Source organism: Eurosta solidaginis, chromosome 3 (assembly GCF_040869045.1).
Source record: "Eurosta solidaginis isolate ZX-2024a chromosome 3, ASM4086904v1, whole genome shotgun sequence".
In the NCBI taxonomy this organism is placed as follows: Eukaryota; Metazoa; Arthropoda; class Insecta; order Diptera; family Tephritidae; genus Eurosta; species Eurosta solidaginis.
This window is the reverse complement of record NC_090321.1, coordinates 244,345,869-244,372,387: the sequence shown is the minus strand read 5'-3', so window position 1 is coordinate 244,372,387 and position 26,519 is coordinate 244,345,869. Positions and strand designations below refer to the sequence as shown.

The following is a 26,519-nucleotide window of genomic DNA, read 5'->3' as shown; positions in this document are numbered from 1 at the left end:
AAATTTCAAAGGATGTGGCATTTTTTGCAAAACCGTTTGGAACCGATTCCGAAGCGTGAAACGTTCTCCGTTTCGTTCTTTTACGTATTAAAATAACGGTTTAGGTTACGCAAAGTGATACGGTTTTAAACGGTTACGTTTTCATTTTTGGATGAGTGTGCGTTATTATACGCCGCATCAGGTATCGGAACTAAACCCGACATAGTAAAGTATGTACGTGCAGCCCCATCCACGTGCCAAGATTTGTAAGCATGCCACTTCTGAATTATAATCTTCCGTACAGCATACAAGAAAGGTTTTCTGTAGATTCAGGCTTTATTTTTCTACTGCAGTAAACTCGGATTAACTGTTACATATTTGACGCCATCACTCACTTCAACAATATTTTTCCATGTGTAGTCGAGAGCTGCAACATTTATTCTTTCGTTCATTTAGGGCGAAGATCTAAATCGCATTTTAATACGACGAGCTTATTCTGAAAAGCGCTTCCTGCAAGCTTGTTGTTAGCACAAAAATTCGCCAGCACTATATCCAAGAAAAAACTAAACAAATTACAAGCATAAAAGAGAATCCTGCTTATAAACACAACAAATTTCATGATTGTAAACAGCAAACCCTTTTGTCGCATTTATTTACAGCAATTGAAATACCATGTATTAATGTAAACAGCTAAATTTATTAAGCGCTTTCTCCGCCATCTTCGAAGATATCAGTTTGCTTATAACGTTCCAGCGTCTTTTTCCAAGTAGAAATCTTTCGTTTATCCAATTGCGAAAGTGCTAAATTTGACGGTGTGGATGCCTCACAACCTAAACCCTTTTTTCCCTCATTCGAAGAGACCTTAATCTGAAAAAAATACCACAAACACTATAGATGGTAGAAATGATAGTAAATTTGAAAATATGAATGAAATACTTACCGGTTCTAGAAGACCTGAACCATCCGGAACTTTACCCAAAGTCTCGCCTTTATTCCATCCTAGTTTGGACAACATTTTAAAGCCTTTATTTTCGGAAGGTATTTCTCTAAGGTCCAATAAGAAAACAATAATTCTTAAATATGAAAATTTTAAGTCGAGGAGTGACAAAAAAACTCACGTATTTACACAAGCTATTTGTGTTTTTTCCACATCGGTTGAACTGCCAATTTTTACGCGCCGTGTCGCAGCGCGATCATTATAATTGTCAATGGTTTGTTTACTCTCTACAAACTCTGAGAAAGAAATAAAATAGCTTTATAATAAACTGAAAAATATTTTGAGCCGTTGTATGGGAGGATTGTGAATTCATACAAGTGGCGAATGTTTGAGAAAAACGTTCACAATAGTAAACAGCCTCGATAACCTGTTCAATCGCTGTTCGATTACTTAAATCATTTACTCAATAATGTTTTTCAAACATTTTTGTAGACCACTGGTATGTTGCATTATTTAAAATGTTTGCTTAACTGGCTGCTCAAATTTAATCTATTAACTAGATTTTAGAAATCAATATTGTTATGTATTCTGATTTTCTGTATACACATTTAAAAGAAAAGTTGATTTGAAACACAAATGGGCAAATCATGACACTTCAATTTAATAACCGCAAGCAAAAAACAAACCTTTCTTCCATTTTCTGGCCATTCGCGACAGCCGTTCTCCCTGTCAGCTATTATTTGACATGTAGGAATGGCAATGGAGGAATAGAAAGATTTTTCACTTGTATGTATTCAAATTGTATCAGAGCTTACGGGTAGCACCTCGAAATGAAAGTTAATAATTTCAAACAGAAACAAAAAAAATTAAAAGAGAAGTTCTCCAAAAAGTAAGCTACATTTCTTTCTTAGATAGATGTTTCTCTTTCTAACTCATTGACATCATTCCGCCGTACAAAATTTCTGTATCTTAAATCAAATTCCTACTCACTTTCGTTCTCCAAGCCGTATTTCTTCTGTAACTTTTTCAATTGCTCACGATGTGTTAATGCAACAGTTCCACTATGCGCTGCGCTGCTCTCACGAGTAGATTCAATCAACAAGCCCGGTTCACATAATCCACATGTGGTATTACCCTCATGAATATGACAAAGTAGTTTGGTTTGACCAAGTTGTAAAACACTACCATGCACTAAATCATATTCCAAGCTCTCTTGTTTTGCTGCGGACATGCGTGACCCATTGAGTACAGTACCATTGCGCGAACCCAAATCGATGCATTTGTAAATGGAGTTTTTGTGATCGTAATGGAATTTCATGTGTACCTGAAATTTATAAAATCACATACATTAGCCTTTTGTAAGATGGTTTTAATGATTTCTTATGCTCTGAAATACCATGTTATTTCATAATAGAAGTATGTATGCTAGATTGTTTTAATGTTACTGTTAAGTTTCAACTTTACCAACCTTGGATACATTGACATCAGGTATTATAACATCGTGATTGCCTTCACGGCCCAAACTGCCACCTTTGTAGGTAATAAGGCTTAGACTACCAACTTTTAAGCACTCCAAATTGCTTTCCTGTACAATAATACGTAGCGAGGGCGGATACTTTTTAGCAATATCTGTAAGAAACAGCAAATTTTATTATGAAACAATGTCAATACTGTTGTATTTTAAACTTCACTTAAACGCGAATTTCTTTTCCACAAATTATACTAAAGAAAAATTTTAATAAAAAACAAAACAAACCTTGCAAGCGCCCACAACTTGAAAAAGTTGCAACCTTTTTTCTCTTGCAACCTGCATGTTCCTTCTCTTCACTTCTACCTCGCCGCCGACTGTCCGTACTATCGCTTTCACTTGTGCTGATTTTGCTGCTACAATCAGTTAGCTCACCGTCTTCTACATCACCGGCTGACTTTTTACGTGAACGTTTCATGCTCCACTTTTTCCTCTCTTTATCACTTTCACTCTCACATGTTGAATAGGAATCATTGGACGAGTGAGCGTACTTCCTACATGAACGTTTACCCTTTTTCGATTTGTGTCGGCGTTTCGGCTTTTTGGTACTTTTATTTCTGGATATTACATCTTTGGATTTTTTCTTTTTGCGACAAGCACGCTTTTCCTCTTCCTCCTTGAGCCGTTCTTCCTTGATTTTTCGTAGCTGTTCCTGATCGGTTATTACACCACCAAATTCATCGAATTCGACCATCTCCTCGATCCCATCCGCAATATCATCCTGCAACAGTAGAAAAGAAATCCGCGTTTTCATCGACATTTCATGCAACCAAGCTTACCTAATGCATTGTTACGCATTCGGTTAATGTTAAGATTTGAAAAACGTTTTAAAAGTGAATTATTTACGTAATTCGTTAGCTCTTCTCTATCGTTGGTGGTCTTGTGGCACTGTAGGGAGAGGAAATATTTTAAATATTTACAAAAAGCATAAAAACTTCGTATGTATTTAGCAAAATCATTGAGCATTCATTATTCAACGCTAATATTTGGGAGCAGTTAGCTGGAGATACTCAAGAAATAATAACAGGCAAACAAGAACAGGGGAGTACATGAAAGCATACACTAGCAAATGGTGGTATTTTAAAAGACAATATTTGGTGCCTACGGCTAGTCGTGCAGGAGTAATTTAAATTTTATTCTCAAACAAGTTGTCTTTTTAAATGAAAATAGAAGATATCTCAATATTTACTCAAGTTATCGTGTTAACGGACAGACGGACGGACATGGCTCAATCAAATTTTTTTTCGATACTGATGATTTTGATATATGGAAGTATTATCTATTTGGTTCCTTTATACCTGTACAACCAACCGTTATCAAATCAAAGTTATAATATCCTGTGTACAAGTACAGCGGGTATAAAAACAATATCTCAAAATTTGTTTCAAAAACTCCCTATCGAAGCATAAGTTCAATGCATTTTAACATTAGAGGGAGTTATTGAGAAGCATTCTGAGATAAGAGGTTCAACCTAATTCTGATATAGGGCGTTTTTGTAACAAATCCTGAAATGGGAAATATTTGAAAAATATTTTGAGAGAGGACGATTTCGAACTGGCAGTCGACATGAGGTGGGGTGATACTGTACTCAGCAGCCGTAATGAACTGACAAGAAGTATAAGAAAATGGCTTATTGTCTTAGAACTTTATATTCCGTCTTTGACTTTGACAGAAGAATTAAGCTTTAGTGCGGTCCTGCTACACAGGGAGTATTTACATTTTTACTCTGAAATTTCGGAAAGCTCTTTTCCGCTAAAGTATTCATGGAAGTGTTCCGGATAAACCGTTATTTTAGAAAATTCGGAACACATTCCTTTGATACTACCTCACGAGGTACGAATACTCCAATTAAGTATATATGTACATAATATTCCAAATATAAAACGATTTCTTTCTTTAATGAAAAGGCGACTTGCATGTGTTCCCATCCTTTGCTTAGTCGCTAAAAAAGATGGTACTACTAGTTTCCCTGAATGCTAGGGCGAAAGTTGCATGGGGTTCTGCATTTGGTAGGACGTGAATTGAATCTACGATGATACCAGCATATTTCATTAGACTGTGAGCGCGAACGTGGGGAACGACTGCGTCGACGATTTGCACTACGCTCGTCTCGACTAATACTACCTAACTCTAAACGCTCTAACCACTTGTTCAACGCTAAAATCGATGCTAGTACATCATTACCCGCGCCCAAGTCGTTCACCTCGTTTATTAATGGCTCATTACTGACCGCCATGATGTCCGCTTTATCTGCTAAACTATCTAAATCACCTGTCACAGTTTCTAAAATTTGTTGTACATTTGCCGGTAGCTGACGTAACCACAGATATTTCAGCGCTGTTTCGTCGAGATGGTCATCTGCCAGGTCGCGTAATTCTCGAAGAAAAGTTGTTGGCTTTTATTAACCGCTTCTTTAAAGCCTCGTATTTTTTAGCAGCCGGAGGTCTTCGAATAATATCAGCTGCATGTTTAAGCACTGCGGAATCAATTTCCGCCACTAGCGTATAAAATTTAGTATCATCTGTCGTAATATTCGAGCGAATAAACTGCGCCTCGACTTGTTGAAACCATAGCCGAACATCAGGTTTCCAAAATGGCGGAGGCTTCACTGCGACACGAGCTATTTGCAACGCATTTGATGCATCTACAAAAATAACTCCTTCAGTATTAATGTTTCTTTATCGTCGGGGTCACCAATTGTAGTTTATTTGTTTATACTATTATTTAATAACAAATGTACTGATATAAACGATACAATAAATAAAGACAAATATGAAAGTAAAAATATGCGTGTTAAAAAATGTATGATTGAACGACGAATGGTAAAGTCTTGTTGTTAGCGCTCACACCAACTACTTGATATTATCGACTAACGATTATCGATGTTCAGTGTTGCCGCTACAGGTGTAACCAAACATTACATACTCAGCTGCCATATTACAGCTTGCAAAACTTTTAAATTACCTTCTTTTAAAAGTGGGCGGTGCCACGCCCATTGTCCAAAATTTTACTAATTTTCTATTCTGCGTGATAAGGTCAACCAAGTTACATCGCTTTATCCGTCTTTGGTAATAAATTATCTCACTTTTTCGGTTTTTCGAAATTTTCGATATCGCAAAAGTGGGAGTGGTTATAGTCCGATTTCGTTCATTTTAAATAGCGATCTGAGATGAGTGCCCAGGAACTTACATACCAAATTTCATTAAAAATTTACTCAAGTTAGCGTGTTTACGGACAGACGGACGAACGGACATGGCTAAATGAATTTCTTTTTTCGCCCAGATCATTTTGATATATCGAAGTCTATAATCTATCTCGATTAGTTTATGCCGTTACTGGGCACCGTTATGCGAACAAGATTAATATACTCATTGACATTGCCGAGGGGCAACCCCGCTTAGAAAAATTTTTCTTCTAACTGAAGAAACTTCTTTCTACAATTTATGATGTTGCTTTCCCCGGGGTGTTAACCCAGGATCTTTGGTGTGGTAGGCTGAGCACGCTACCATCCCACCACGGCGGCCGCCAAGATTTGAACAAGTTGGTTATAATTTTCGGCTGGAATGTTCATCAACAGTTGAAACAAAATGCTGTCAATAGTATGAAAGTTCTTGCGTGGCGTAATAACAAAAAAAGTCTCAATTAAGGCAGTTTGACATAACGTAAAATATCTTACAAAAACAATATTTTAACTGTAAATGACAGAGGGTGAGAGCGTGATAATGTTATGTTAAATTGATATACTTAGGGCCAGATTAGGTATGACTCACCTTCACAGTCACCACTATATAATACCAAAAATTTCATAAAGGCATTCAGGTTAACTGTCACTCACTGAAGTGAACGCTATTATATATCACTGCTACAACAACAACAACAACAACAACGCACATATATGATGGGAATTTTGGTTCGCATGAGAAAAAATTAATCGTTGCGTTATACGTAATCTTTCTATAAGCTTAACTGCTCCACAAACTTGCAATTTTCAGGCAATTAATTTGTATAGGCTATCAGGCAAACGTGGGATAAAACCAGACATTGAAAAGTTTGGATAATTTTTTGAAAAACTAAACTTTAGTAAAGAAGTATTTTACCCGATAACCGCAACGAATTTTCACAGTGGGTTACACCACTTTTGCTCTGATATCCCAAATTATTCTACTATGTAAGGTAAAAGAAAATTCTTCTATCAACAGCTCACCTCTGCAGATTTTTTTATTTGTGTTGTTTGAACTTGCGAATGAAATTCGAACTGATTTTTTTCTTGGTTGTAGTTGTAATAGCAACCATTATTGCCATCATAATAGAGTCCATATTCCTAAAAAAATACCAAAAATATTAACTAAATTAATTATAATATATTCTACTTTGCATTACCGCATTATAATAGTAGCCAGTCTTTTGATCATAATAAAGTCCAGATGTTGGTTCATAAACAAAACCATTTAAATTTTGCGCCTGTTCAGCCGCTTTGCGAATATCATCCACAAAATTATCAACCGTAGTTATGTTATCTGCTGTGAAAAAGACAAGCATATCGTTAGCTTAATGTGAAAATGTGCTAAGTCACTTTTTACGAATTTTACAGCAAACGAAAAAAAATTAATAATTTTTGAAATAACCTTTTTCTCAAAATTGTGAATGAGGATACCTTAGTTGCAATACTTTTGAGTGTAGAAGTTTTGGAAAAAGATAAATAAAAATCATGTATGCTAACCCAGCAGCTATTTTAGGACTTAGCACAATTGTCGCACTCAAAACAAATTTTTTCTCCTGACGTTAACACTTTTTACTCAATATGTTTCCCCATCACTCCTCCACTTTAATGATTGAAATATAACATTAAAACTATATATTTCACAAAAAATACTATTTATTTGTCAAACTATTTCTAACGGTTGTGATCTGTACTCTTTTGCCGGATGGTGCGCAAACAATAATTTATTTTTAAATTCAAACAAATGCTGTGTTGTGTCTTATGCCATAAAGACAACTGCCACATAATTTATCTACAAACTAAATGTTAAATCTTTTAATCGTTGTAAAGAGAGTAAAGACTTGGGTGTAATTTTTGACTCCAAACTCTCTTTTTCTAGTCACATTGACTTCATTGTTTCAAAATTTGTTGCAATGGTTGGGTTCAGTAGACGTAACACCAATGACTTTAAGGACCCTATGACGTTGAAGGCACTTTATATATCCTTGGTCAGAAGTGGTCTTGAATATTGCTCAATAATATGGATACCTTTCTATGAATCTAACTCCTATAAAATTGAGAAAGTTCAAACAATTTTTACAAAAATTGCTTTACGTATGCGTCACTGGCCAGACGGCCTCCCATCATATACCAGCAGGCACAAATTGCTTGGTCTTCAGGCTTTGCATGACAGAAGAAATTTTATCTCACTCTTGCTTGCTTCTATATATAAAAATCAAATTCTGTGTGTATGTTCGCTATGGAAACGTATTGTCCACACTTCAATCATCACCAAAAACGGGAAGGTTTTAGGCTAAAAATAATTTCGATATATAAAAGGGGCGTGTCACCTCCCATACAAATGGAATCTTTGGTACTGCATAACTTTGAAGGTATACATGCCAGAACATTCAAATTCAGTAAGGAGTTATATGAGGTCAATCCCTAACACCGCCAAGAAAATGTGGAATTGGGAAAAAGGGGGCGTGGCACCTCACATACAAATGGAATATATCATACTGCATATCTCTGGATGTAGTAACGGTAGGATAAGGAAAATTGGAAAGGAGCTATATGACGTTAAGTCATAACACCTCCAGTAAAATGTGGAATGGGGAAAAAGGGGCGTGGCACCTTCCCTACAAATGGGATTTTTCAGAACTATGGCTGCGTACAAAGTTAAATTATTTTAACACTTAAAGTTTGACTGCATTGTTGAGTTTGGCTGTTATGCCTTTTGGACGTTTAGTAATCTGCCGCCGTTAAAAAAAATTGTTAGCTTCAGTCTATCCACATCTTCTATAAAAGCAAATTCTATGTGTGTGTTCCCTATGAAAACGTGTTTCACATACTTCAATCATCACCAAATTTCCTATAGGTACCTTCAAGCAAGACGAAGGTTTTTCATATTTCAGAATTTAGAAATTTAAATGTTTTTGTTTCTTGGCTATGCGAACGAACTATCTAGCACCCAAAAATGGTCAAGTTAACAATATCAATGATCGCATTCAAAACCAATTTCCTGGTGAAGTGGCGAAATATAAATCGATCGACACAGTTACAGATGAAGATAAAATTGTGATTTATCCAATTGAATTTCTAAACTCTTTAGAACCACCTGGAATGACTGGGCATAAATTAACTTTGAAAATTGGCTCACCAATCATGCTTCTTCGGAATTTAGACCCACCAAAATTGTGCAATGGAACCAGACTTTGCGTTAAGAAATTAATTCCGAATATAATCGGAACAACAACCATCAGCGGTAAAAGCAAAGGTGGAGATGTGTTCATACCACGGATCCCAATGATTCGTACAGATTTGCCATTCAATTTTAAGCGCTTACAGTTTCCCGTACGCCTTGCTTTTGCAATTCCAATCAACAAAGCACAAGGACAATCGCAATCACTGTTGCAGGCTTAAATTTAGAGAATCTGCGCTTTTCCCATGGCCAGCTATATGCTGCTTGCTCTAGAGTTGGAACACCAAAAAATTTGTTTGTCTTTGCACCGAACGAATAAACCAAAACTATTGTGTACCCACATGCATTACAATAAGATACAAGAATAAAATGTTTTAACAGAAAATTTCAACAAATATGCGTAACAAAATTCAATTCAATTCAATAAACAATAAATTAAATTATCAACAAACAAAAACAGAAAAAATAACGCAAAATTCATTCGATCTCGGGCGTTACAACGTACGCCGGGTAAAGCTAGTAACTCATAAAACGAATTATGCTATGAATGAACCTATAACTAGGACTATACATCTAGCAAATCGATTCTGTAGTGTTATTAATTTTAATAACAGCTTATATAAGTTTAAGCTTGAATTATTTTCTATTTTTAACTATTCTGTAAGAAAGCATGTAGTTATCGACATGAAAGAATTGATGTAGATTATGGTCAGCGCAAAGCATTTATGAACCACCAAAGGCATGTCTCAATTAGGTGAATCCAATTTCAAGGGGTTGCCAGCGCAATATAGAGTTTCACCAACCCAATTGTCAACCTCACCTAACCGTGACGAAGCCTGTTTCATTGAAAGCCGAGGCTCTGGCGACCCCAAGTTCCTCATGACTCTAGGGGTGGGAAGGGCGGGATGGCCTAGAAGGTTTAATGGGTTCATATAAATCGTTCCCGAGATGTTCGAGCTAGTACCTTATTAGTGCTTTGTTACCGGATCTATGTATACCCGGCAAAGGATCATCATCATCGGTAACACTCCCCAAAGCCTTCGGGTAGTGTCTTTATCGTTAATACAACAACAACAACAACAAAGCATGCGCGCACAAAGAAATGACTAGTAATTTAGATTGATATTATTGACAGGTTGACTTAGCACATTCTTTTTAACAGCTGACGACTTAGCACATTTACACATCATTGCCCACAGCACGTAAAAATTAAAAATAAAAATTTTTTTTGTCATCGACGTATTTTGAATTCATTTTAAAAAATATAATTTTTCAAAAAAAGCGACTTAGCACATTTTCACATTAAGCTAATCATGTAAGCAGTCTCTGGAGAGAATCGGGACAGGAAGAAGCATACATCTATATTGGGTCCCAGGGCATATGGGAATAGATGAGAATGAAAAAGCGGTCGAACTAGCTAAAAACGGCGCATCCCTTGAAGCTTGCTGCGTCGACGTCCCAATTAGACTGGGCGAGATTAAGCGAAGGAGAGAGGTGCACATGATCGACCAAGCGGGAAAGGCGTGGGTTCAAGCGCGGGGCTGTAAAGTGTCGAAGATTATGTGTAGGTCTTACAACCTTAGACTAACAAAGTTGCTTCTATCATTAAAAAGAGAAGACTGTAGACTCATGACGGGTATTCTGACTGGACACTGCCTTCTGGCGTCACATGCCTTTAAATTAGGCTTGGTCAGTGATAGCAGATGTAGGAAGTGCGGGTTGGAGGAGGAAACGATCGAGCACGTTCTGTGCTCGTGCCCTGCACTTGCCAGGCTAAGACTCCAACTATTTAGAGTGATACAGCTGTCAGATCTAGAAGCAGCAAGTGGCTTACATCCTAGCAAGCTTCTAGTATTTGCCAAGAGTACGGAGTTATTTTATAACATAGGTCCTAGTTTTTGATAGGGTTTTTCAGTTTGGTCGTTAAAACAAACTTCTGGTACCATTACGGACTCAATCAGCCTATGTGAGGTCCTGAGTTCAACCTAACCTAACCATGTAATAACTTCATATTTAGTACAAAAATATTAGGGCTTGAGCTTTCAAAAAACAGCTTGTAAATTAATTAATGCATAACGGTATATTTTCCAAGTTGTTATGATAATTGAACTGATTTCACGGCAATGTCATTTGTCGCACCCAGCCATCATGTTTTGAAAATTTTGATGAAAAAATATTTAAATATCATACCACAAGATGATTAAAAACGTTCAAATTTAAAAGCATTTTCTGTTCGAAAATTAAGGTATCGTCGGGAGAAAAATGTACCTTAAATATGATTATTATTGAATAATCATTTATGATTCCTATTTCTAAATGCTTTTTATTCATATTTGGTATCATTGTAAAATTGAGCTTTAATTATTTTAGAGTAATATTTGACTGCTTTTCACAGTCATTTTCTGATCATATTCGTGAACATATTTCAATCGTTTTGGTTGAGATTTTTGAATCATTTTTGAATGCGATTATCATGCATTTATTCTTCATATCTCATTCAAAATAACATACTACATAACAATCTTATTTCATCAGGGGAATAAAGCATGCGGAAGTGAGCTATACGAACCACTAACTCGCAAACAAACTTGACTGATATACACCTGCGACTACAACATCCAACATCAACTATTATCTATTTAATAATTTGGGAAAAATTTAAACAACGTGACATCAGGACGGACAAGGCGACAGCTGTTTCGATTATACCTTGTAAATCTCTTCAACGCCTTTACTCCCGGGAGTGGGAGTCGATTTAAATTTTTTCCAAATTATTAAATAAATTATAAAATTAAAAATTGCTTCAAATAAATGTTTTCATACATTTTAAAAAGCAATACAGGCAATCCCCGATTAAATCAACTATTATCGTCTACATATTAAAACACGGATACGACACGGGATGTTGAAGCCGTATTCAGGATGTCAATATAGTTTCACTTACCTGGGGTTTAGATAACTCACAACCTTTGTATTGTCCAACCATTATGTATTTTCGGGAAGCCAAAGGTGGAGAAATGGTTGGGGAAATCTTCGGCCACATTTACATTATTTACATCTTGAAGAATATCTTTTGCATAAATAATAAAATTTTTATATATTTTTTCTTAGCTTCATGCATGATTCAATCACAAGAGGTTTGCTCGACAGACACATTTTTTGACAATTGCGGCCATTTTGCTCCCAAATCGAATTGACATCCGTTAACTGTGTTGTTTCTTTGCGAATTTTCGAAAAATATTAGTAGTAGAAATAGGAAGCAATCAGTTTACAAATACCGGATACGTACTAAACTGCATAATTCCTTAGAACATTTTTTTTACTTTATAGTGAATTTATTAACTATGCCTCGATCCATTAGTATGGCTGAACATTGAACATAGGTAATTTTATGAAAAGAGAGGACACCAAGAAATCGTGCACTTACGTAAGCCTATGAATATACGAAACCTAACCCAATTCGATTCACATAAAAATGTCATTAGTAAATAATGGAGATGTCATAACGAAATGTACTCATTGGGCATGTTAACTTATTCAGGTAAAAGTCTAAAACAGGAGTCTACTGCTAATACGCGTCCAAAAATATCGAGAGATGTGACCTCGACAACAATAATCCGAAGGCTGAAAAGAAAAATTGTATCTCTGTCCGGAGATATTTTCAGTTGAAGTTGGCAATTTTCATGCGGTTTTTGTAATGTTTTTGTGCACTGAAAAGATATTGTGTACAAAGGGATTTTGATTTAATTTCGATCCCACCTCATTGGTGGACCGCCCAGGGATATTTTTTATAAGCTCGGCTGAAGGCCGCCAACGCAACCCGGGGCCATTTTTCGGTTTTTCGTCAATATCTTTTGAACGAGCTAAATTTTTTATTTCAGCCTTCGATTTATTGTTATCGAGGTCAATACGCGTTTTTTGACACCTCTCGATATTTTTGGGTGCGTATTAAAAGTTGACCTTCTGTTCTATTAATTCCGCATGTTCGGAACATTCGTCTCCATTTAAGAATTTGGGGAATCGGTTTATATTTGGAATATTTTGTATATACTTATTTGATATATTCGGATCTCGTGAGGTAGTACCAAATGAACGTATTCCGAATATTCTAAATTAACGGTTTATCCGGAACGCTTCCATGAATACTTAACGGAAAAGAGCTTTCCGAAATTTCAAAATAAAAAGGTGAATACTCCCTGTGTAGCAGGACCGCACAAAAGCTTAACTCTTCTGTCAAAGTGAAGGTAGGAATATAAAGTTCTAAGAAAATAAGCCATTTTCTTTTATTTTTGTTTTTGTCAGTTCAGTTGGATGCTGTGTAGCGTAACACCCCATGTCGGCTGCCTGTTCAAAATCGTGCTTTCTCAAAATATTATTCAAAATTTTCCCAATTCAGGATTTGTCACAAAATCGCCCTATATTACAGTTAGATTGAAGAACGCTTCATCTCAGAATTCTTTTCATTAACTCCCTCTTATGACAAAATGCATTGAACTTATGCTCATATAGGGATTTTTTGAAACAAATTTTGAGATAGTACATTTTTAGTTATAATTCTAATGTACGACATTCTTCAAACTATTTCTGAAAGAATGACCAGACCAACATAACTTTATCAATTCACGAAATATTTAGTAGAAAATTAATCATTTCCTTAAAAACTAATATACTACCAAAGATACTTTTCTACTACAATTTTCACTGAAGGGGATTGAATTATTCCCCGTTTTCCTTACTTCTTAAAAGCAACCCGTCCAGATTTTTCAATTTGGGAGTGTTAAAGATCTGTCATCATTGGAGAATAAACCTTTAGTTATTGAATCATGGCTTCATGATTGAAAAAATATGTGTATGTGAAAAAAATAAAAATTTTAATGAAAAGTAAAATTTCAACAAGTATAAAATTCATTATTCAGTCAACAAATATTTTCATAAAAGATTCAGAAAGCTGAATGAAAAATGATTATAAATTTTTGATGATCAGCTGATATGCTGAGTGGGACCAAACAATTTCTAAATACATATACAAGAAATTAGCAGCCCCTTCTACAGATTTCTAGATTTTATTGATGTTTAGCGTTCGACAGTTATTCAGGTGCTTACAACTCAAAAACGAAACGAAAAGGGGTTGATAAGCCCAATCATAGCTTTGCAACCCAATTACTAACCTCACCTGCGCGAGGCAAATCCCGTTACAAATATGAATGTATCATACACATACTTATCATGAGGTTCTGGCAATCCCAAGTTTTTCATTTCTAGATACATATACACTAGGCCGGGTCGATTTGTGGGGAGGCAAAAAAATCGCCCATTGCTCTGTGAAAATCATATTCTAGGGATCAAAATAAGAAACTTTGCCGAAGGAATCATACCTCTAAAACGAATTCTGATGTCCCCCCTTTGGGTCGTAGGGGCGAATTTTGAAAAATCCCACTTTGAAATGCATATGTTTTTTTTTTTTTGAAGTTTATTTTTCTCTTTAGAAATATATTTAGTCAGAAGATATGTAAATGAAAAAATGAATTTAACTTAGTAATAGAAAAGAAATTAAAAAAAATATTAGAAATTTGCGTTTTTACAACCCCCTTTTAAAACCAAGGCATCACTGTGATGCATTTGCATGTCGTAAACATAGTTGTGTGGGTTTTTTATTCAACCGTTTTAAAAAATGAAGGTATCACTGTGACACAATTGCAGATCGTAAAATTGCTTGCGTTGTGTTTTTAAGCCACCACAAGACACAGCAGGTAGAATTGAAATTGCCGCTACCCAAAAGTTCGACCCAAAGGGGGGGGGGGGGGGGGGGGACATCAGAATTCGTTTTAGAGGTATGGTTCCTTCGGCAAAGTTTCTTATTTTGATCCTTAGAATACGATTTTCACAGAGCAATGAGCGATTTTTAAATCGACCCGCCCTAATATACACTCATATATTTCTTCATATCTTTGTTGGACCTAATATAACATGCAAATATTAGTGCAAATGCAAACACTTATATTTATGCAAAGACTAAAGGGAGAGTGTGCAAAAACCCAAGCTGCTAAGCTTACTGTATTATTTTCTAGCCGAGGAATGAATTTTCACTTCTAATTATTTGCTACTGTTTGATTTGCGCGACTAAATAAAAACCAATAAGACCTGCACTATCAATACCGCAGATTAAAGCGACATGCAATGTATTTATATTGGCGCTTCTTATCAGCATTTATTTATTTATTTATTTTTTTTTTTTTTTGGAAATTAATTTTTTGCATGTATTTTGTTTTTTTTTTTTTTTGTATGTAGGATGCCTTCCAATTATAATGTCATATTAATGGTTAATTTTAATCAAATTTTCAGAAGCTTAATTATATAGCTTAAAGTTGTGTTGAGAAATGCGAGAGTGCAAGGCAGTTGGTAGACATATGTTTGTACTTGTGTTGACATATCAATGCACACTAGCATGTAATTGTACACTTAAACTAAACATTTCAAATGCAGTGGAAAATTGCAAATTGAATATTACATATACATTTACAGTGGGTAAGAGGTGGACAGCGAAGAAATATGGTGGTTATTATGAAGTTTATTGATATAAAATGAGTTTTTACTTTCTTTTTTCAATAAATGAAGTGACTTGTCTAATTAATAAATAAGCGCCTGAAAGTATGCATAACAAGTAAAGCTGTCTAAGTTCGGTTGTAGCCGAACATTATATACTCAGCGTGAGCTTCAATTGTACTTTTAATTTCACATTACTTTTGTACATAACACGTGGCACGGCCCGTTAAAAAAAAATTTCTCCCCATTTCCTCTTACAATAAAACTTGATAAGTGAAATATCATTGATTAAAAACTATTTTTTGCTTAGTTATATTATTATGCTTATTATTCTAGTCTACGACTCTTTTAAACTTGTTTTATATCTAAGTTGCCGTGGTTTTTAACCAATCCCGTCCATTTTTACTAGAAATATTTTCTGCTATAAGGAAAATATGTGTACCCAATTTTGTTACGATCCGTTAATTTTTGTTGGAGTTATGGCTCCCGAAACAGAAAATTGCTTAGTCATAAAAGGGGCGGTGCCACGCACATTTTTTTAAATTTGAAGTTTTTGCTATTTATTGTTATAAATCCACTTGGAAAATGAAATACCATTGATATAAATATCTTTTTTTTTATAGCTTATTTTATTCGTCCACGACCCTTTTAAAAATCTTTTATATAAAAGTGGGCGTGGTCCTTAACCGATTTCGTTAATTTTTCTTCAAAGCATTCCTTATAGTAAAGGCAACGTCTCTGCCGAATTTTGTTACGATAGGTTTAACGATTTTTGATTTATGATTAATAATATTTGTAAAATTGATTTTATCAAAAGTGGGCGTTACCACGCCCATTTTAAGCAATTTTTCCAAATTTTTATCAAGAGTCTCAATATCAGTCCACATGTCAATTTTCAACATTCTAGGTGTATTATTTACTAAATTATCAGGTTTTTTTGTGTTTTATATATATAAAAAGTGGGCGTGGTTATCACCCGATTTCGCTCATTTCCAATACCAATCTATTCTGAGTCCAGATAACCTCGTTTACCAAATTCGGTGAAGATATCTCAATATCCACTCAAGTTATCGTGTTAACAGACGGACGGATGGACAGACATGGCTCAATAAATTTTTTTTCGATACTGACGATTTTGATATATGGGAGTCTATATCTATCTCGATTCCTTTATACCTGTACAAAAATAATTACATACGCTCAATTTTCAGGATTGGGTGTACCCAGAAAACAGGCCAAATAATGTTACAACAAAAAATGGCAGATTTACATATTGAAATGATTCTGATGGATATCACAACAAGAAATTTAACAGCGCCTTCTACAGATTTCTAGATCTTATTGATGTTCAGCTTTCGACAGTTAGTCAGGTGCTTACAACTCAAAAACCAAACGAAAAGGTGTTGATAAGCCCAATCATAGCTTTGCAACCCAATTGTTAACCTCACCAGCGCGAGCCAAATTCCGTTACAAATATGAATGTATCATACACATATTTATCATGAGGTTCTGGCAATCCCACGTTTTTCATGTTGTTGTATTAACGATAAAGACACTCGTCGAAGGCTTTGGGGAGAGTTATCGATGTTGATAGTCCTTTACCGGATATAGATCCGGTACGTTCCGGTAACAATGCACAAAGCCGGTGGGGAACAATTAATATGACCCCATTAAATCTTCTAGGCCATACCGCCCTTCCCACCCCCTAGTTCCATGAGGAACCATCAACATCGGTTACATTCCGTAAAACCTTCGGGGAGTGTTTCTATCGCTACAACAACAACAACATGCAACAATAGAACTCAGTAAGGCCGATTTTAGTGTGAGTTTGAACAACATGCAGCTGAACTAACTGTGGATCCCGCGGAAGACCCTTTACAACGACCCTTAAAACCGCGTTTGATTAATTCTTGACAAAATTTTTAAAAGCTTTTGGAACAAGGTACATAAAAATGATTGAACCAACCCTTATCGCTTTCCGGTGCTTGTAAAATGAATCGATATATGCGATACTAAAACATAAAAAATCATAAACCAATATATAAAAATGCTCAGTTCTGTTTAAAACTAATCACTTAACCTACACTTTATTTTGTTATAAGCATTCTTGTTTTACATCAAGTCAAAAAATGCCCACTGTAAACTATAAAACAGATTTTTTAAACGTTTGCTTGTAATAAAAGTTGATTCCTTATCAAGTTGATTTTTGCAATGTCTTAAAACAGCTTTCTTGTAACAACTAAATATTATTGTAAACAGTTCTAGACTTTTTAACTTTCATTCAGATTATTAGCGACCATTCGCTTTGAAAGTTGGCAACGATATAGGCTTGTGCTAGTAGGTCCTCAAAAGAAATAAGTTGTACTAACGGACAACGTAAAATATTGAAACAACTTATATCTAACAAAATGCAGGATCAAAACTTAAAAGATTTCCTCAAAGAATTCAGCATCAGCGATTCCCAACTACAAGAAATATATAAACGCTTTACGAGCGAAATACGCAATGGTCTATCCAAGACTACACAACCACAAGCAGATATAAAATGTTATATGACATATGTACAAGATTTGCCTACGGGTGATGAAAAGGGCGATTTTTTGGCGTTAGATTTGGGTGGTACAAATTTTCGTGTTTTACTAGTTTCACTTAAAGGACAGCATGAAGCAGAAATTGATGCTAAGGTATATGCAGTCGCAAATGATTTAATGATAGGCGAGGGTACACAACTTTTCGACCATATAGCTAATTGTTTGGCTGAGTTTGTTGTGGAACATTCATTGGGTGACAAACATTTACCACTCGGATTTACATTCTCTTTTCCCTGCGTACAATTGGGTTTAACGAAAGCGCTACTTGTGCGTTGGACAAAAGGTTTCAAATGTGCAGGTGTAGAGCTGGAAGACGTAGTTCGTTTATTAAAAGAAGCAATAGCGCGGCGTGGTGATTTAATAATTGATGTTATGGCTGTGTTAAATGATGCCACCGGAACGCTTATGTCCTGCGCACATAGAAATCCTGAATGTCGCATTGGTGTTATTATTGGTACGGGTTGTAATGCTTGTTATGTGGAACGTGTGGAAAATGCAGATTTATTAGAAATAGAATATAAAACTGATAAGCGTCATATATTAGTAAATACAGAATGGGGTGCATTTGGAGAGAGCGGGCAGTTGGAATTTATGCGCACTGATTATGATCGCACAGTTGATAAATTAACGTTAAATGCGGGAACACAATTATTTGAAAAAATGATATCAGGTATGTACTGGCTGAGAATGACGTTGGTTTTATGTGTGTGATATTTTTTGCTTGTCTTTGTTATATGCTACTGCAAATTAGCGTAAGAGTAAACTAATAACAAATATTTTTTAGGAATGTACTTGGGGGAACTGGTACGGTTGGTGCTACAAGATGCTATTATAAAAGATCTAATTTTTCATCGTTGCACGGACAAACAAAACTTCATTAATATCCTAAATAAAAATGCAGGCTGCATTGAAACGCGATTTATTTCGGAAATCGAAAATGACGGGTTTCCCGAGTTTCGGCAAACCCGACTGTTACTCCAGGAATTGTTCGGCTTGGAAAAGACATCAGTTGAAGATTGTCAGAAACTGCGATTTATATGTGAATGCATTTCCAAGCGCGCTGCCAAATTGGCTGCTGTAGGCTTAAGTAGTTTAATCAATAAAATAGCCGAACCACATGTAGTTGTAGGCGTAGATGGTTCCGTGTATCGTTTTCACCCACACTTCGACGAATATATGCGTGAAGCTATGCGTGTCTTGGTTGACCCAAAACTTAGCTTTGATCTAATGCTATCGGAAGATGGTTCCGGGCGTGGTGCGGCTCTTGTGGCAGCAGTGGCAAGCAAAAATTAGTCAAATAATGTGACTTTTAGTACATTGTGAACTTTCTAATAGGTTTTGCCTCTATTTTAATTTAAAAAAATAAAGATTTCAAGACTACGTACTTTCCTTTCCATCTGGGACTTCCCCTGCAGTCATGGTGGTTTGAGTTGCCTGGTCAGGCATCTGATTTTTCGCTGTTGTTTTGTCTTCTTCTATTTGCAGTAACTACAAATATTTGTTGTGAGCACGTCGTGTCTACTATTTTATTTAAAATTCCTTACCAGTTGTTTATATTTTTCTTTGTATTTATGGATTTCCTTATCTTTATCTTTTAGCTGGTCATGTAGTTCTGATATGTAGGAGCATAGTTCTTCAATCTCTAGCTTTTCAATTTCAGTTTTTTCTTTAAGTTTAAAACCGGAACTACAATCTTTTGTATCCTCGCTACGATTTTCTGTTTCACATTCATCCATTTTCCAACTATTTTCTATAAAAACGCACAAAACGAAAGGCCTAGACCAATTTTGTTCACTTGCAACAGCTGATAGGAAAACACAAAAACAAGATCGTATCGATACCAATTGAGTTTTTCTCGAAGCCAACTTATCGATTACCTCATAAAATTATAATGGCCAAGCCACAATCACCTTTGTCATATATGTAAATGTGTTCAAATCTTATGAATTATAAGACGGCCCTTGCCATACTGTACCTATACAAGTGTGTCTACTAAGCGATAAACGTCAAAACTACAAAATGCCTCGCTCACCTGATGCAAATCTCAGGTACAGAGTTGCATTATTGGTACGTAAGAGTACTTCAATATGAGTTGCATTTGTTTGTTTAATAAAACTTTGTAGTATTTACAGATGAAATAGTTGCATATATTTCCGCGGAAAAGGAAAACCAGAAGATTTGTTGCCTGCAACAATGCGAAAACATACGGAAAGCAAAATTTATTTAAATTAGAGTAAAAATATAAAGCGCCACACGTGTAGCATGGAATATTTTCACTTCTAAGACTGTTTACACAAATGTATAAGGGCAAAATTATATAAACGCTTTGGTCGCTTCAAAGCAAATATAACGTATGGCGTTTCATTGTTTCCCTATGGTGTTGTCAAAGCGTAGGCACGCAACGAATGCATTTATGTAAATTTTTGATACTTCTCCCTACAGATGAATTAAAGAATGCAGCACAACCAAAGCGTCTGTGTAAATCCGCCTTAATTTTCGTAGCTGTGAAAGTTTCCTGCAAATAAAATGGTGCTGTAAGTGCAAACAAATCAAACTCCTATATGACACTACTTTATTTTCTATGTATTTCTCTTATATTTTTTGTCTTATAGTTTTTGTCTTATAGTTTTTGCCAATAAGGTTTCAGAACTGGTGTAAGTATGTGTACTATATTTAAAAAAAACCAACGAAATACAAGAAAAATAAAACGTAGTTCATTAAAAACAAACAAGCCAGTTTGTATTTCGATAGGGTTTTTTTACAATACGCCGTTTTTTTTTATTTTTTCTGACAAATGAAAATTTTGTTTTTAGTTTCAAAATTTTGTGCACAACTAAATTCAAAGTGTAAATTGTGTGTGCAAATGAGTTTTCAATAAGTGTACATTTTTCAGTTTTTCATAATTAAGGAATTGACCTCCAGATTCTTGTGTTACACAAATATAGTGAACTTGGGTACAGAAATTCAAATTAAAAAGTGGTTAACAATAACTTGAAAAACTCTAAGTTTTCTCTGATTTTTACTGGTTCTTGTATTACAAAAATATAATGAACTTGCGTACAGAAATCCTAGAATATATTTTATCGATATACTTTGTTGTTGAGCTTAAAATGTGTTTCACAATAATTTGAAAACTCTACGTTTTCTATGCTTTTTACTCTTAGGAGTAACCTCATGTATTAAATTAAGTTTTCAAAGAAAATCAAAAACTCTGAACTGAACAATTTTCGCTATGATATAAAATTAAAATGCTGTAGTATAGGAGCAACACTTTTGTGACTACGTAAACCCTGTTTCAATCTTTTACGTCTCTGCACAGAACCCTAATTGACCGTTGTCAAACGAAACAACAATGGCAACCAAGATTTTCCCGTTATGCTCACTTAAGCGAGTGCCTGTCAGAAAGAAGTCAACACACTTGTCCTTGTACACTATGCTTTGAACGCACCTATATGAAGAAGTTCATTGTATCTCGGCCAGGATTTTGATCTAAAATGTACAGCAGCTTTAAACATATGACGAATTAAGTTGTACAGTGTTATACAACGAGTCCCTATATATTAAGGCCCGGGTTTTCAGGCCGCTTAAGCTGAGATGAGTAGAAACATTTTATGTTATCGAACAAAGTGGCAAGGTTAAACTGTAGTCAATTTTAGCTCTTCCAACTCCATTTGGTCTGCTGGTCCATTTTTTCAATTTTCGGCAGTAGCCATGATTTTGGTATTTTTCTTTCTTTTTCACTTAGGCAAAAATTCAAAATACTGCTCACAAAATTTGCCACATAGTCGTTAACCCACATATAATTTTAAATTTATTTCAATGGAATTCTTACCACAAAAATTGCTCAGTCAATAAAATATAGCAGAACAATGACATTTCACCTAGGATATAATTTAGGCGAGGCGTTAAAAAGAAATGTGTTGGATCTTTGTCATTAATTAAGGCCGCGGTACAATGACATTTTTCATATAGATGCGTTTAACACAAGCTTATGCATTCCAATAACATCGCCATTGTCCACTTGGGGCGAACACACCTAGTGATGTGGCGAAAGTTGCGATAAAAAGTATCAAAAAAGAAGGGAACAGACAGACCGGCCATGACTAAAAATCGCACGAGTTTCCGGCGCTAAGTCGAAGACAAAAAATAGAAAAGAAAAAAAGAAAGAATCGCACGTTTTCTCCGGCCGTAGACACGAAAAAAATACGGAAAAAAATTGGAAGAAATAAAAGAAAAAGGACACGTGTTTATGTACATAAAATATACATAGATGTGACCCGACTGCAAATCCTGGGAGTCGAACAATTTCATAGCAGAGGTTATGAGCTGCTATTTGGCCACACAAAAACGTCGTATATACTAAATACATTTGGCTTCGAAAACAGGACTTTTCGCAATAAGTAGTGAAATTAAGTCGACTAAGCTTGTCCAGACTGTTTTAATAAATCATCACCGACTAGAACGAAGAAGATTTTATTTTGCACCCAAAGAAACATATATATATCTATACATTTATGTGCGCAGATATGTCTATTAACTTGTATTTACGTTAATAAATAAAACGAGAAGACGCAGCAACAGCAAAGGAAGCGGTCTTTCAAAGATCCTCCTAGGTTCCTTCAAACGAGAGGGGGTGAGAAGGGAATACGCCCAAATCAACAGGTTCAACAAGAACAGCCACCACCAGTACACCTCGGACCAGAGCGCAACAACCATCAACAGTACCAGCACAGCGCGCCCAAGACCGCGTACCACAACAAACATCAGCGTCAACTTCACCGGCAAAATCAACATCACCAGTAACCACGCCGGCAGAGGCCCATGGCACGTACTCTGGCGGCCATGTAAGTATCAGCCTTGTATAGACCTAAACTAATTACCCTACAAAAAAATTCTGGTCACGAAACTTACCCACGCCCAGGCAAATGTGACTAAGAATATAATCTATGACTGTATAATAACTAGTCAAACGGCGTGGAATGACGAGAGAATTTTTGCAGGGTAGTTAAAGGAACTTCCAAGTGGTACTTAGAGGGTTTTATATACCCCGGGTAAACCATTCGACAAGGATCGATCTTTTTTGTCAAAATTACGACATTTTTTTTTTGAATTATCAACATAAAAGATGAAAGGATAGTTTAACGTATTATAGAAAAAAAAAGTTACACATAAATGGTTGCCACTATTTAAGTTTAGCTTGTATTAATTATCTAACCAAAAGAATTACTATATGAACACTCAGGTTTTGCAACTTGACAAGATGTTAAAGAATGCAACAACAGTTTATTTACACATTTTAAGGTTTGTTCACAAATAAACAGGTAGTTTTGTCTCAGTCAGGTCAAGCAGCATTTACCTGTTAGAACGCTCAACACTAATTCCAACATACTTCGTTTATTTGTGAATGCATCTTATATATAACATATCAAACAAAACTCTTTAAATATAACTAAAATTGTATTCAGCAATTTACTAGTGTAATTCCATTTACCTAATACCTACCTAAGCCTTAGCTTTACATAAAAAAAACAAAGCATACATCTTTTTTTTTGATCATTTTAAGGATATATTTTGTCGCCTTAAAACGTTTGAAGTTAGCTCTATAAAATTTATTGATAACAAGCCGTCGCTATCACGCGAACATTTTAGCGATTCATTTTGGAAGCTTAACCACAAATTTAATGAAATTTTTTTTTGCGACAGCAGCCATTCGTCGATTGTCGAGTATGCACGAATTAGCAAAAGGATTTTGAATTCAATTTTTTTTTATATCTTACAACTGCAATATATATATATATATATATATACATATGAATCCCTATTGCGAACAATATCTTCCGAACAACAAGACGAAAGTGATTTACGTGCACGTAATACATATTGCTATCGCAATTTCATCTTTATTGCTTTTGGTAAACACTCTTTAGTACATATTAGATATTATTATCATTATACTATGCGCATTAGCATTATACCGATTAGATATTAGGTTACACTCAAAAATGAGTTCTACTATAACATCATAATAATGTTTGTATGTGGAGAAAAAAAAAAATACAGATAACAAGTGATTATCGTAACGATGTACTTTAAGGGCAACCCCTTAGGATAACAACCAAAACAGAACTTTATATATATTTTTTGTTAACCAAACATAAGCAAATTAATTTAAATACCTTTGTTGTTAGACAGCATAGTTTATATTTGGAATTTAGCTAATGCTCCAATAATTTTTCAAAGACAAGCTTTAAAATATTAATAATGAATGATAAATAAATTGTAATTAAAATGGGAATGCTGGCAGTCCTTTTGATTTAGAAGGCACTAGGTAATACAGGTAAGGGGCCACCGAAATTTAGGTGCGTCGGTGGCCATGGTTTTTGAGGGTGGGCTAAGCACCGGGCGTCGCAACAACACCCGCGGCGCCCCTCTGTATATTCGGCCCATTTCTTTTTCATTTTAATTTTCAGCTTTTTTTTTTTTGCAATTATATTTTTCAGCAGTTTTTTCTGAATTTGATTTTCAGCGTTAGTAACCGGCCATGTCCGGTTCGGTAGTTTTTTTTGCGTCAGTTTTTTTTTTGAGTTTGAATTTAAATTTTTGAATGTTAACGGTCTGTCCGTGACATCCGGTTCGACCGGATGTTGTTTTATTTTGTATTGATAAGCGTTTTGAGTCGGTCTCTGCGCTTCTGTCAGGGTTTTTGATTTTGACAGCTTTCAGTTTTGATAGGCATGATAGGAACTTTTTTCTGCTTATGGCGCAGGAACAGTAAGGTTGGCAAGGACCCACCCCAGCCGACAATGACTAGCCACTGTGCACCAACACATCATGCCGACCGCCTTCCTTACTGCTTCCACCATAGATGCGTTTCCATAACACCATTCAACTAAGATGTTGCGTTTGTAAGTATGAAGGAACTTCACACTTGGCAATTTAAGTTTATTTCGCCTCGCCCATTCACATACAAAATTTCGCGAAGCACTGTTGTAAACATTCTCCCCATACAATAAAAATATTTGCTAACATATTCTGTGTCGTATTCGATTGTTATATTCAGGGCGGATTTGAATATTCGCCTCCCCTGCACAATACATAACTTGCCGCCCTTATATTCACAATAACACTATTTACTGCTACATGTCGCGCATCTTAACGTACACGCACTAAATATTAATCTCCGCAAACATTCCTAGCGGGTGGTTTCACGATGGCAGCTCTGTGCCATGGGGGTTCAGGTAATGTTGGACGATCCCCGATTTTTGACGAACAATGTTATCAGGTATTGTGACCATTGTGAATGATAACTAAGTGTGATATCTTCTGGATAGACGTCAAAATTCCAAAGTGATTGGATCACCTGATTTGTAATTTACTATCACCGTATCATTCTGTATCTCTTTCTATCATCCGCTGAAGATAGGTGCCGCCATATTGAACACCCTGTCAAAACGCTAAAAAGTAGCCATATTGAACATCCTGTCAGGCAGTCAATTCCCTAACTGTGAAAAACTGAAAAATGTACACTCATTGAAAACCCATTTGCACACAAAATTTACACTTTAAATTTTCATGCGATTCTGTAAATTATTGTGCACATTGTTTTGCTGAACGAGCGCTGAATGTAAAAGTCTTATGTCAGTGAGAAAATATTCATCAAACGCCATGAAAACAAAAAAGTCATTCTGCAACAGTGCGATGATTTGAGAATCTCACAATAATGAACACTGGCTGCCAAGGAAACTCGCGAAGTTTTTATCAGTGAGTTTTTGTTCACAGTTTTGCTTTACAGAATCACAATTTCAAAGTTTATACAAATTCTTGTGTATACTTTAAAACTCACTGTTAGTGAATAGGGCCCCTGGAATCAGTTTTATATTTTTCCCTGTGGATTGTGTTGCGAATAATAAATTCTGCGTAATTTTTTGGCACATCTGCTGTTCTTCAGTACCAGCAGCTTAAGTAACTTGCTCATTGTATTGGTTCATAGCATAGAAGCGATTTGTTCCTGTGATGAGAGCTATGTTTGCGTCATGACGGAACGATACAAGGTGGCAGCATGGTGACATACCTACAAACATAAATAAATATTCAATGTATTTTGTTTTTGTAAATTCGATGGACAAATATCAAAATCGTACTGCGCCGAAAGTTGATGTATCAAATCAAATAACAAAAGGGTATGATCAGCTGTCCCATGCTGCCTCCTTGTATCGTTCCGCCATGGTTTGCGTCTGTGATTGTAACGGGAAACAATGTTGGCACAGGCAATCAGTCACGAATATACCTTGTAAGTCATGATGGAAAAAAAGAAAGTGGCGCATTGCGCATGTAAACATTAGTTCAGCTGATTTTTATGAGCAATTTTTACGTCATTTTCCTTTAGCTCTTGTTTTTTCTCTCTTTCTTTCATTCGCTGAAGCAGTCAAGTGTGACGTGAATGACCAGAACGAAGCAATTTTGAACTAGTGAATGCACAATCTTCTATGTGTGATTTGTGCTTGTCAGCAGTCGCAGAAATGTACTGTCATATTTTAGTA

At 35.6% G+C, this 26,519-nt stretch overlaps 2 protein-coding genes across 5 annotated transcripts; one reads left to right on the top strand and one right to left on the bottom strand.

Annotated features, from left to right (window-relative positions):
- Positions 1-546: 546 nt before the first annotated feature.
- On the bottom strand, positions 547-25,928 carry LOC137245312 (angiogenic factor with G patch and FHA domains 1). Of its 4 annotated transcripts, none has more exons than XM_067775760.1 (11): positions 19,524-19,783; positions 19,365-19,467; positions 6,825-6,964; positions 6,649-6,765; positions 3,291-3,332; positions 2,673-3,165; positions 2,385-2,545; positions 1,907-2,240; positions 1,098-1,212; positions 920-1,025; positions 549-846 (listed from the first exon to the last, which is right to left on the bottom strand). In XM_067775760.1, exons 1-11 carry the CDS (start codon positions 19,713-19,715, stop codon positions 679-681), a joined length of 1,971 nt encoding a protein of 656 aa, XP_067631861.1. In that variant the 5' UTR covers positions 19,716-19,783; the 3' UTR covers positions 549-678. The 4 variants fall into 4 exon arrangements, with proteins under 4 accessions (XP_067631864.1, XP_067631861.1, XP_067631862.1 ...); XM_067775761.1 differs by having other exon boundaries at positions 6,825-6,961; XM_067775763.1 differs by lacking the exon at positions 2,673-3,165 and having other exon boundaries at positions 547-846; positions 3,224-3,332.
- On the top strand, positions 17,662-19,359 carry Hex-C (Hexokinase C). The gene is made up of 2 exons (XM_067775765.1): positions 17,662-18,649; positions 18,764-19,359. The coding sequence occupies exons 1-2, from the start codon at positions 17,797-17,799 to the stop codon at positions 19,270-19,272; spliced, it is 1,362 nt and encodes a 453-aa protein (XP_067631866.1). The 5' UTR covers positions 17,662-17,796; the 3' UTR covers positions 19,273-19,359.
- Positions 25,929-26,519: the final 591 nt, after the last annotated feature.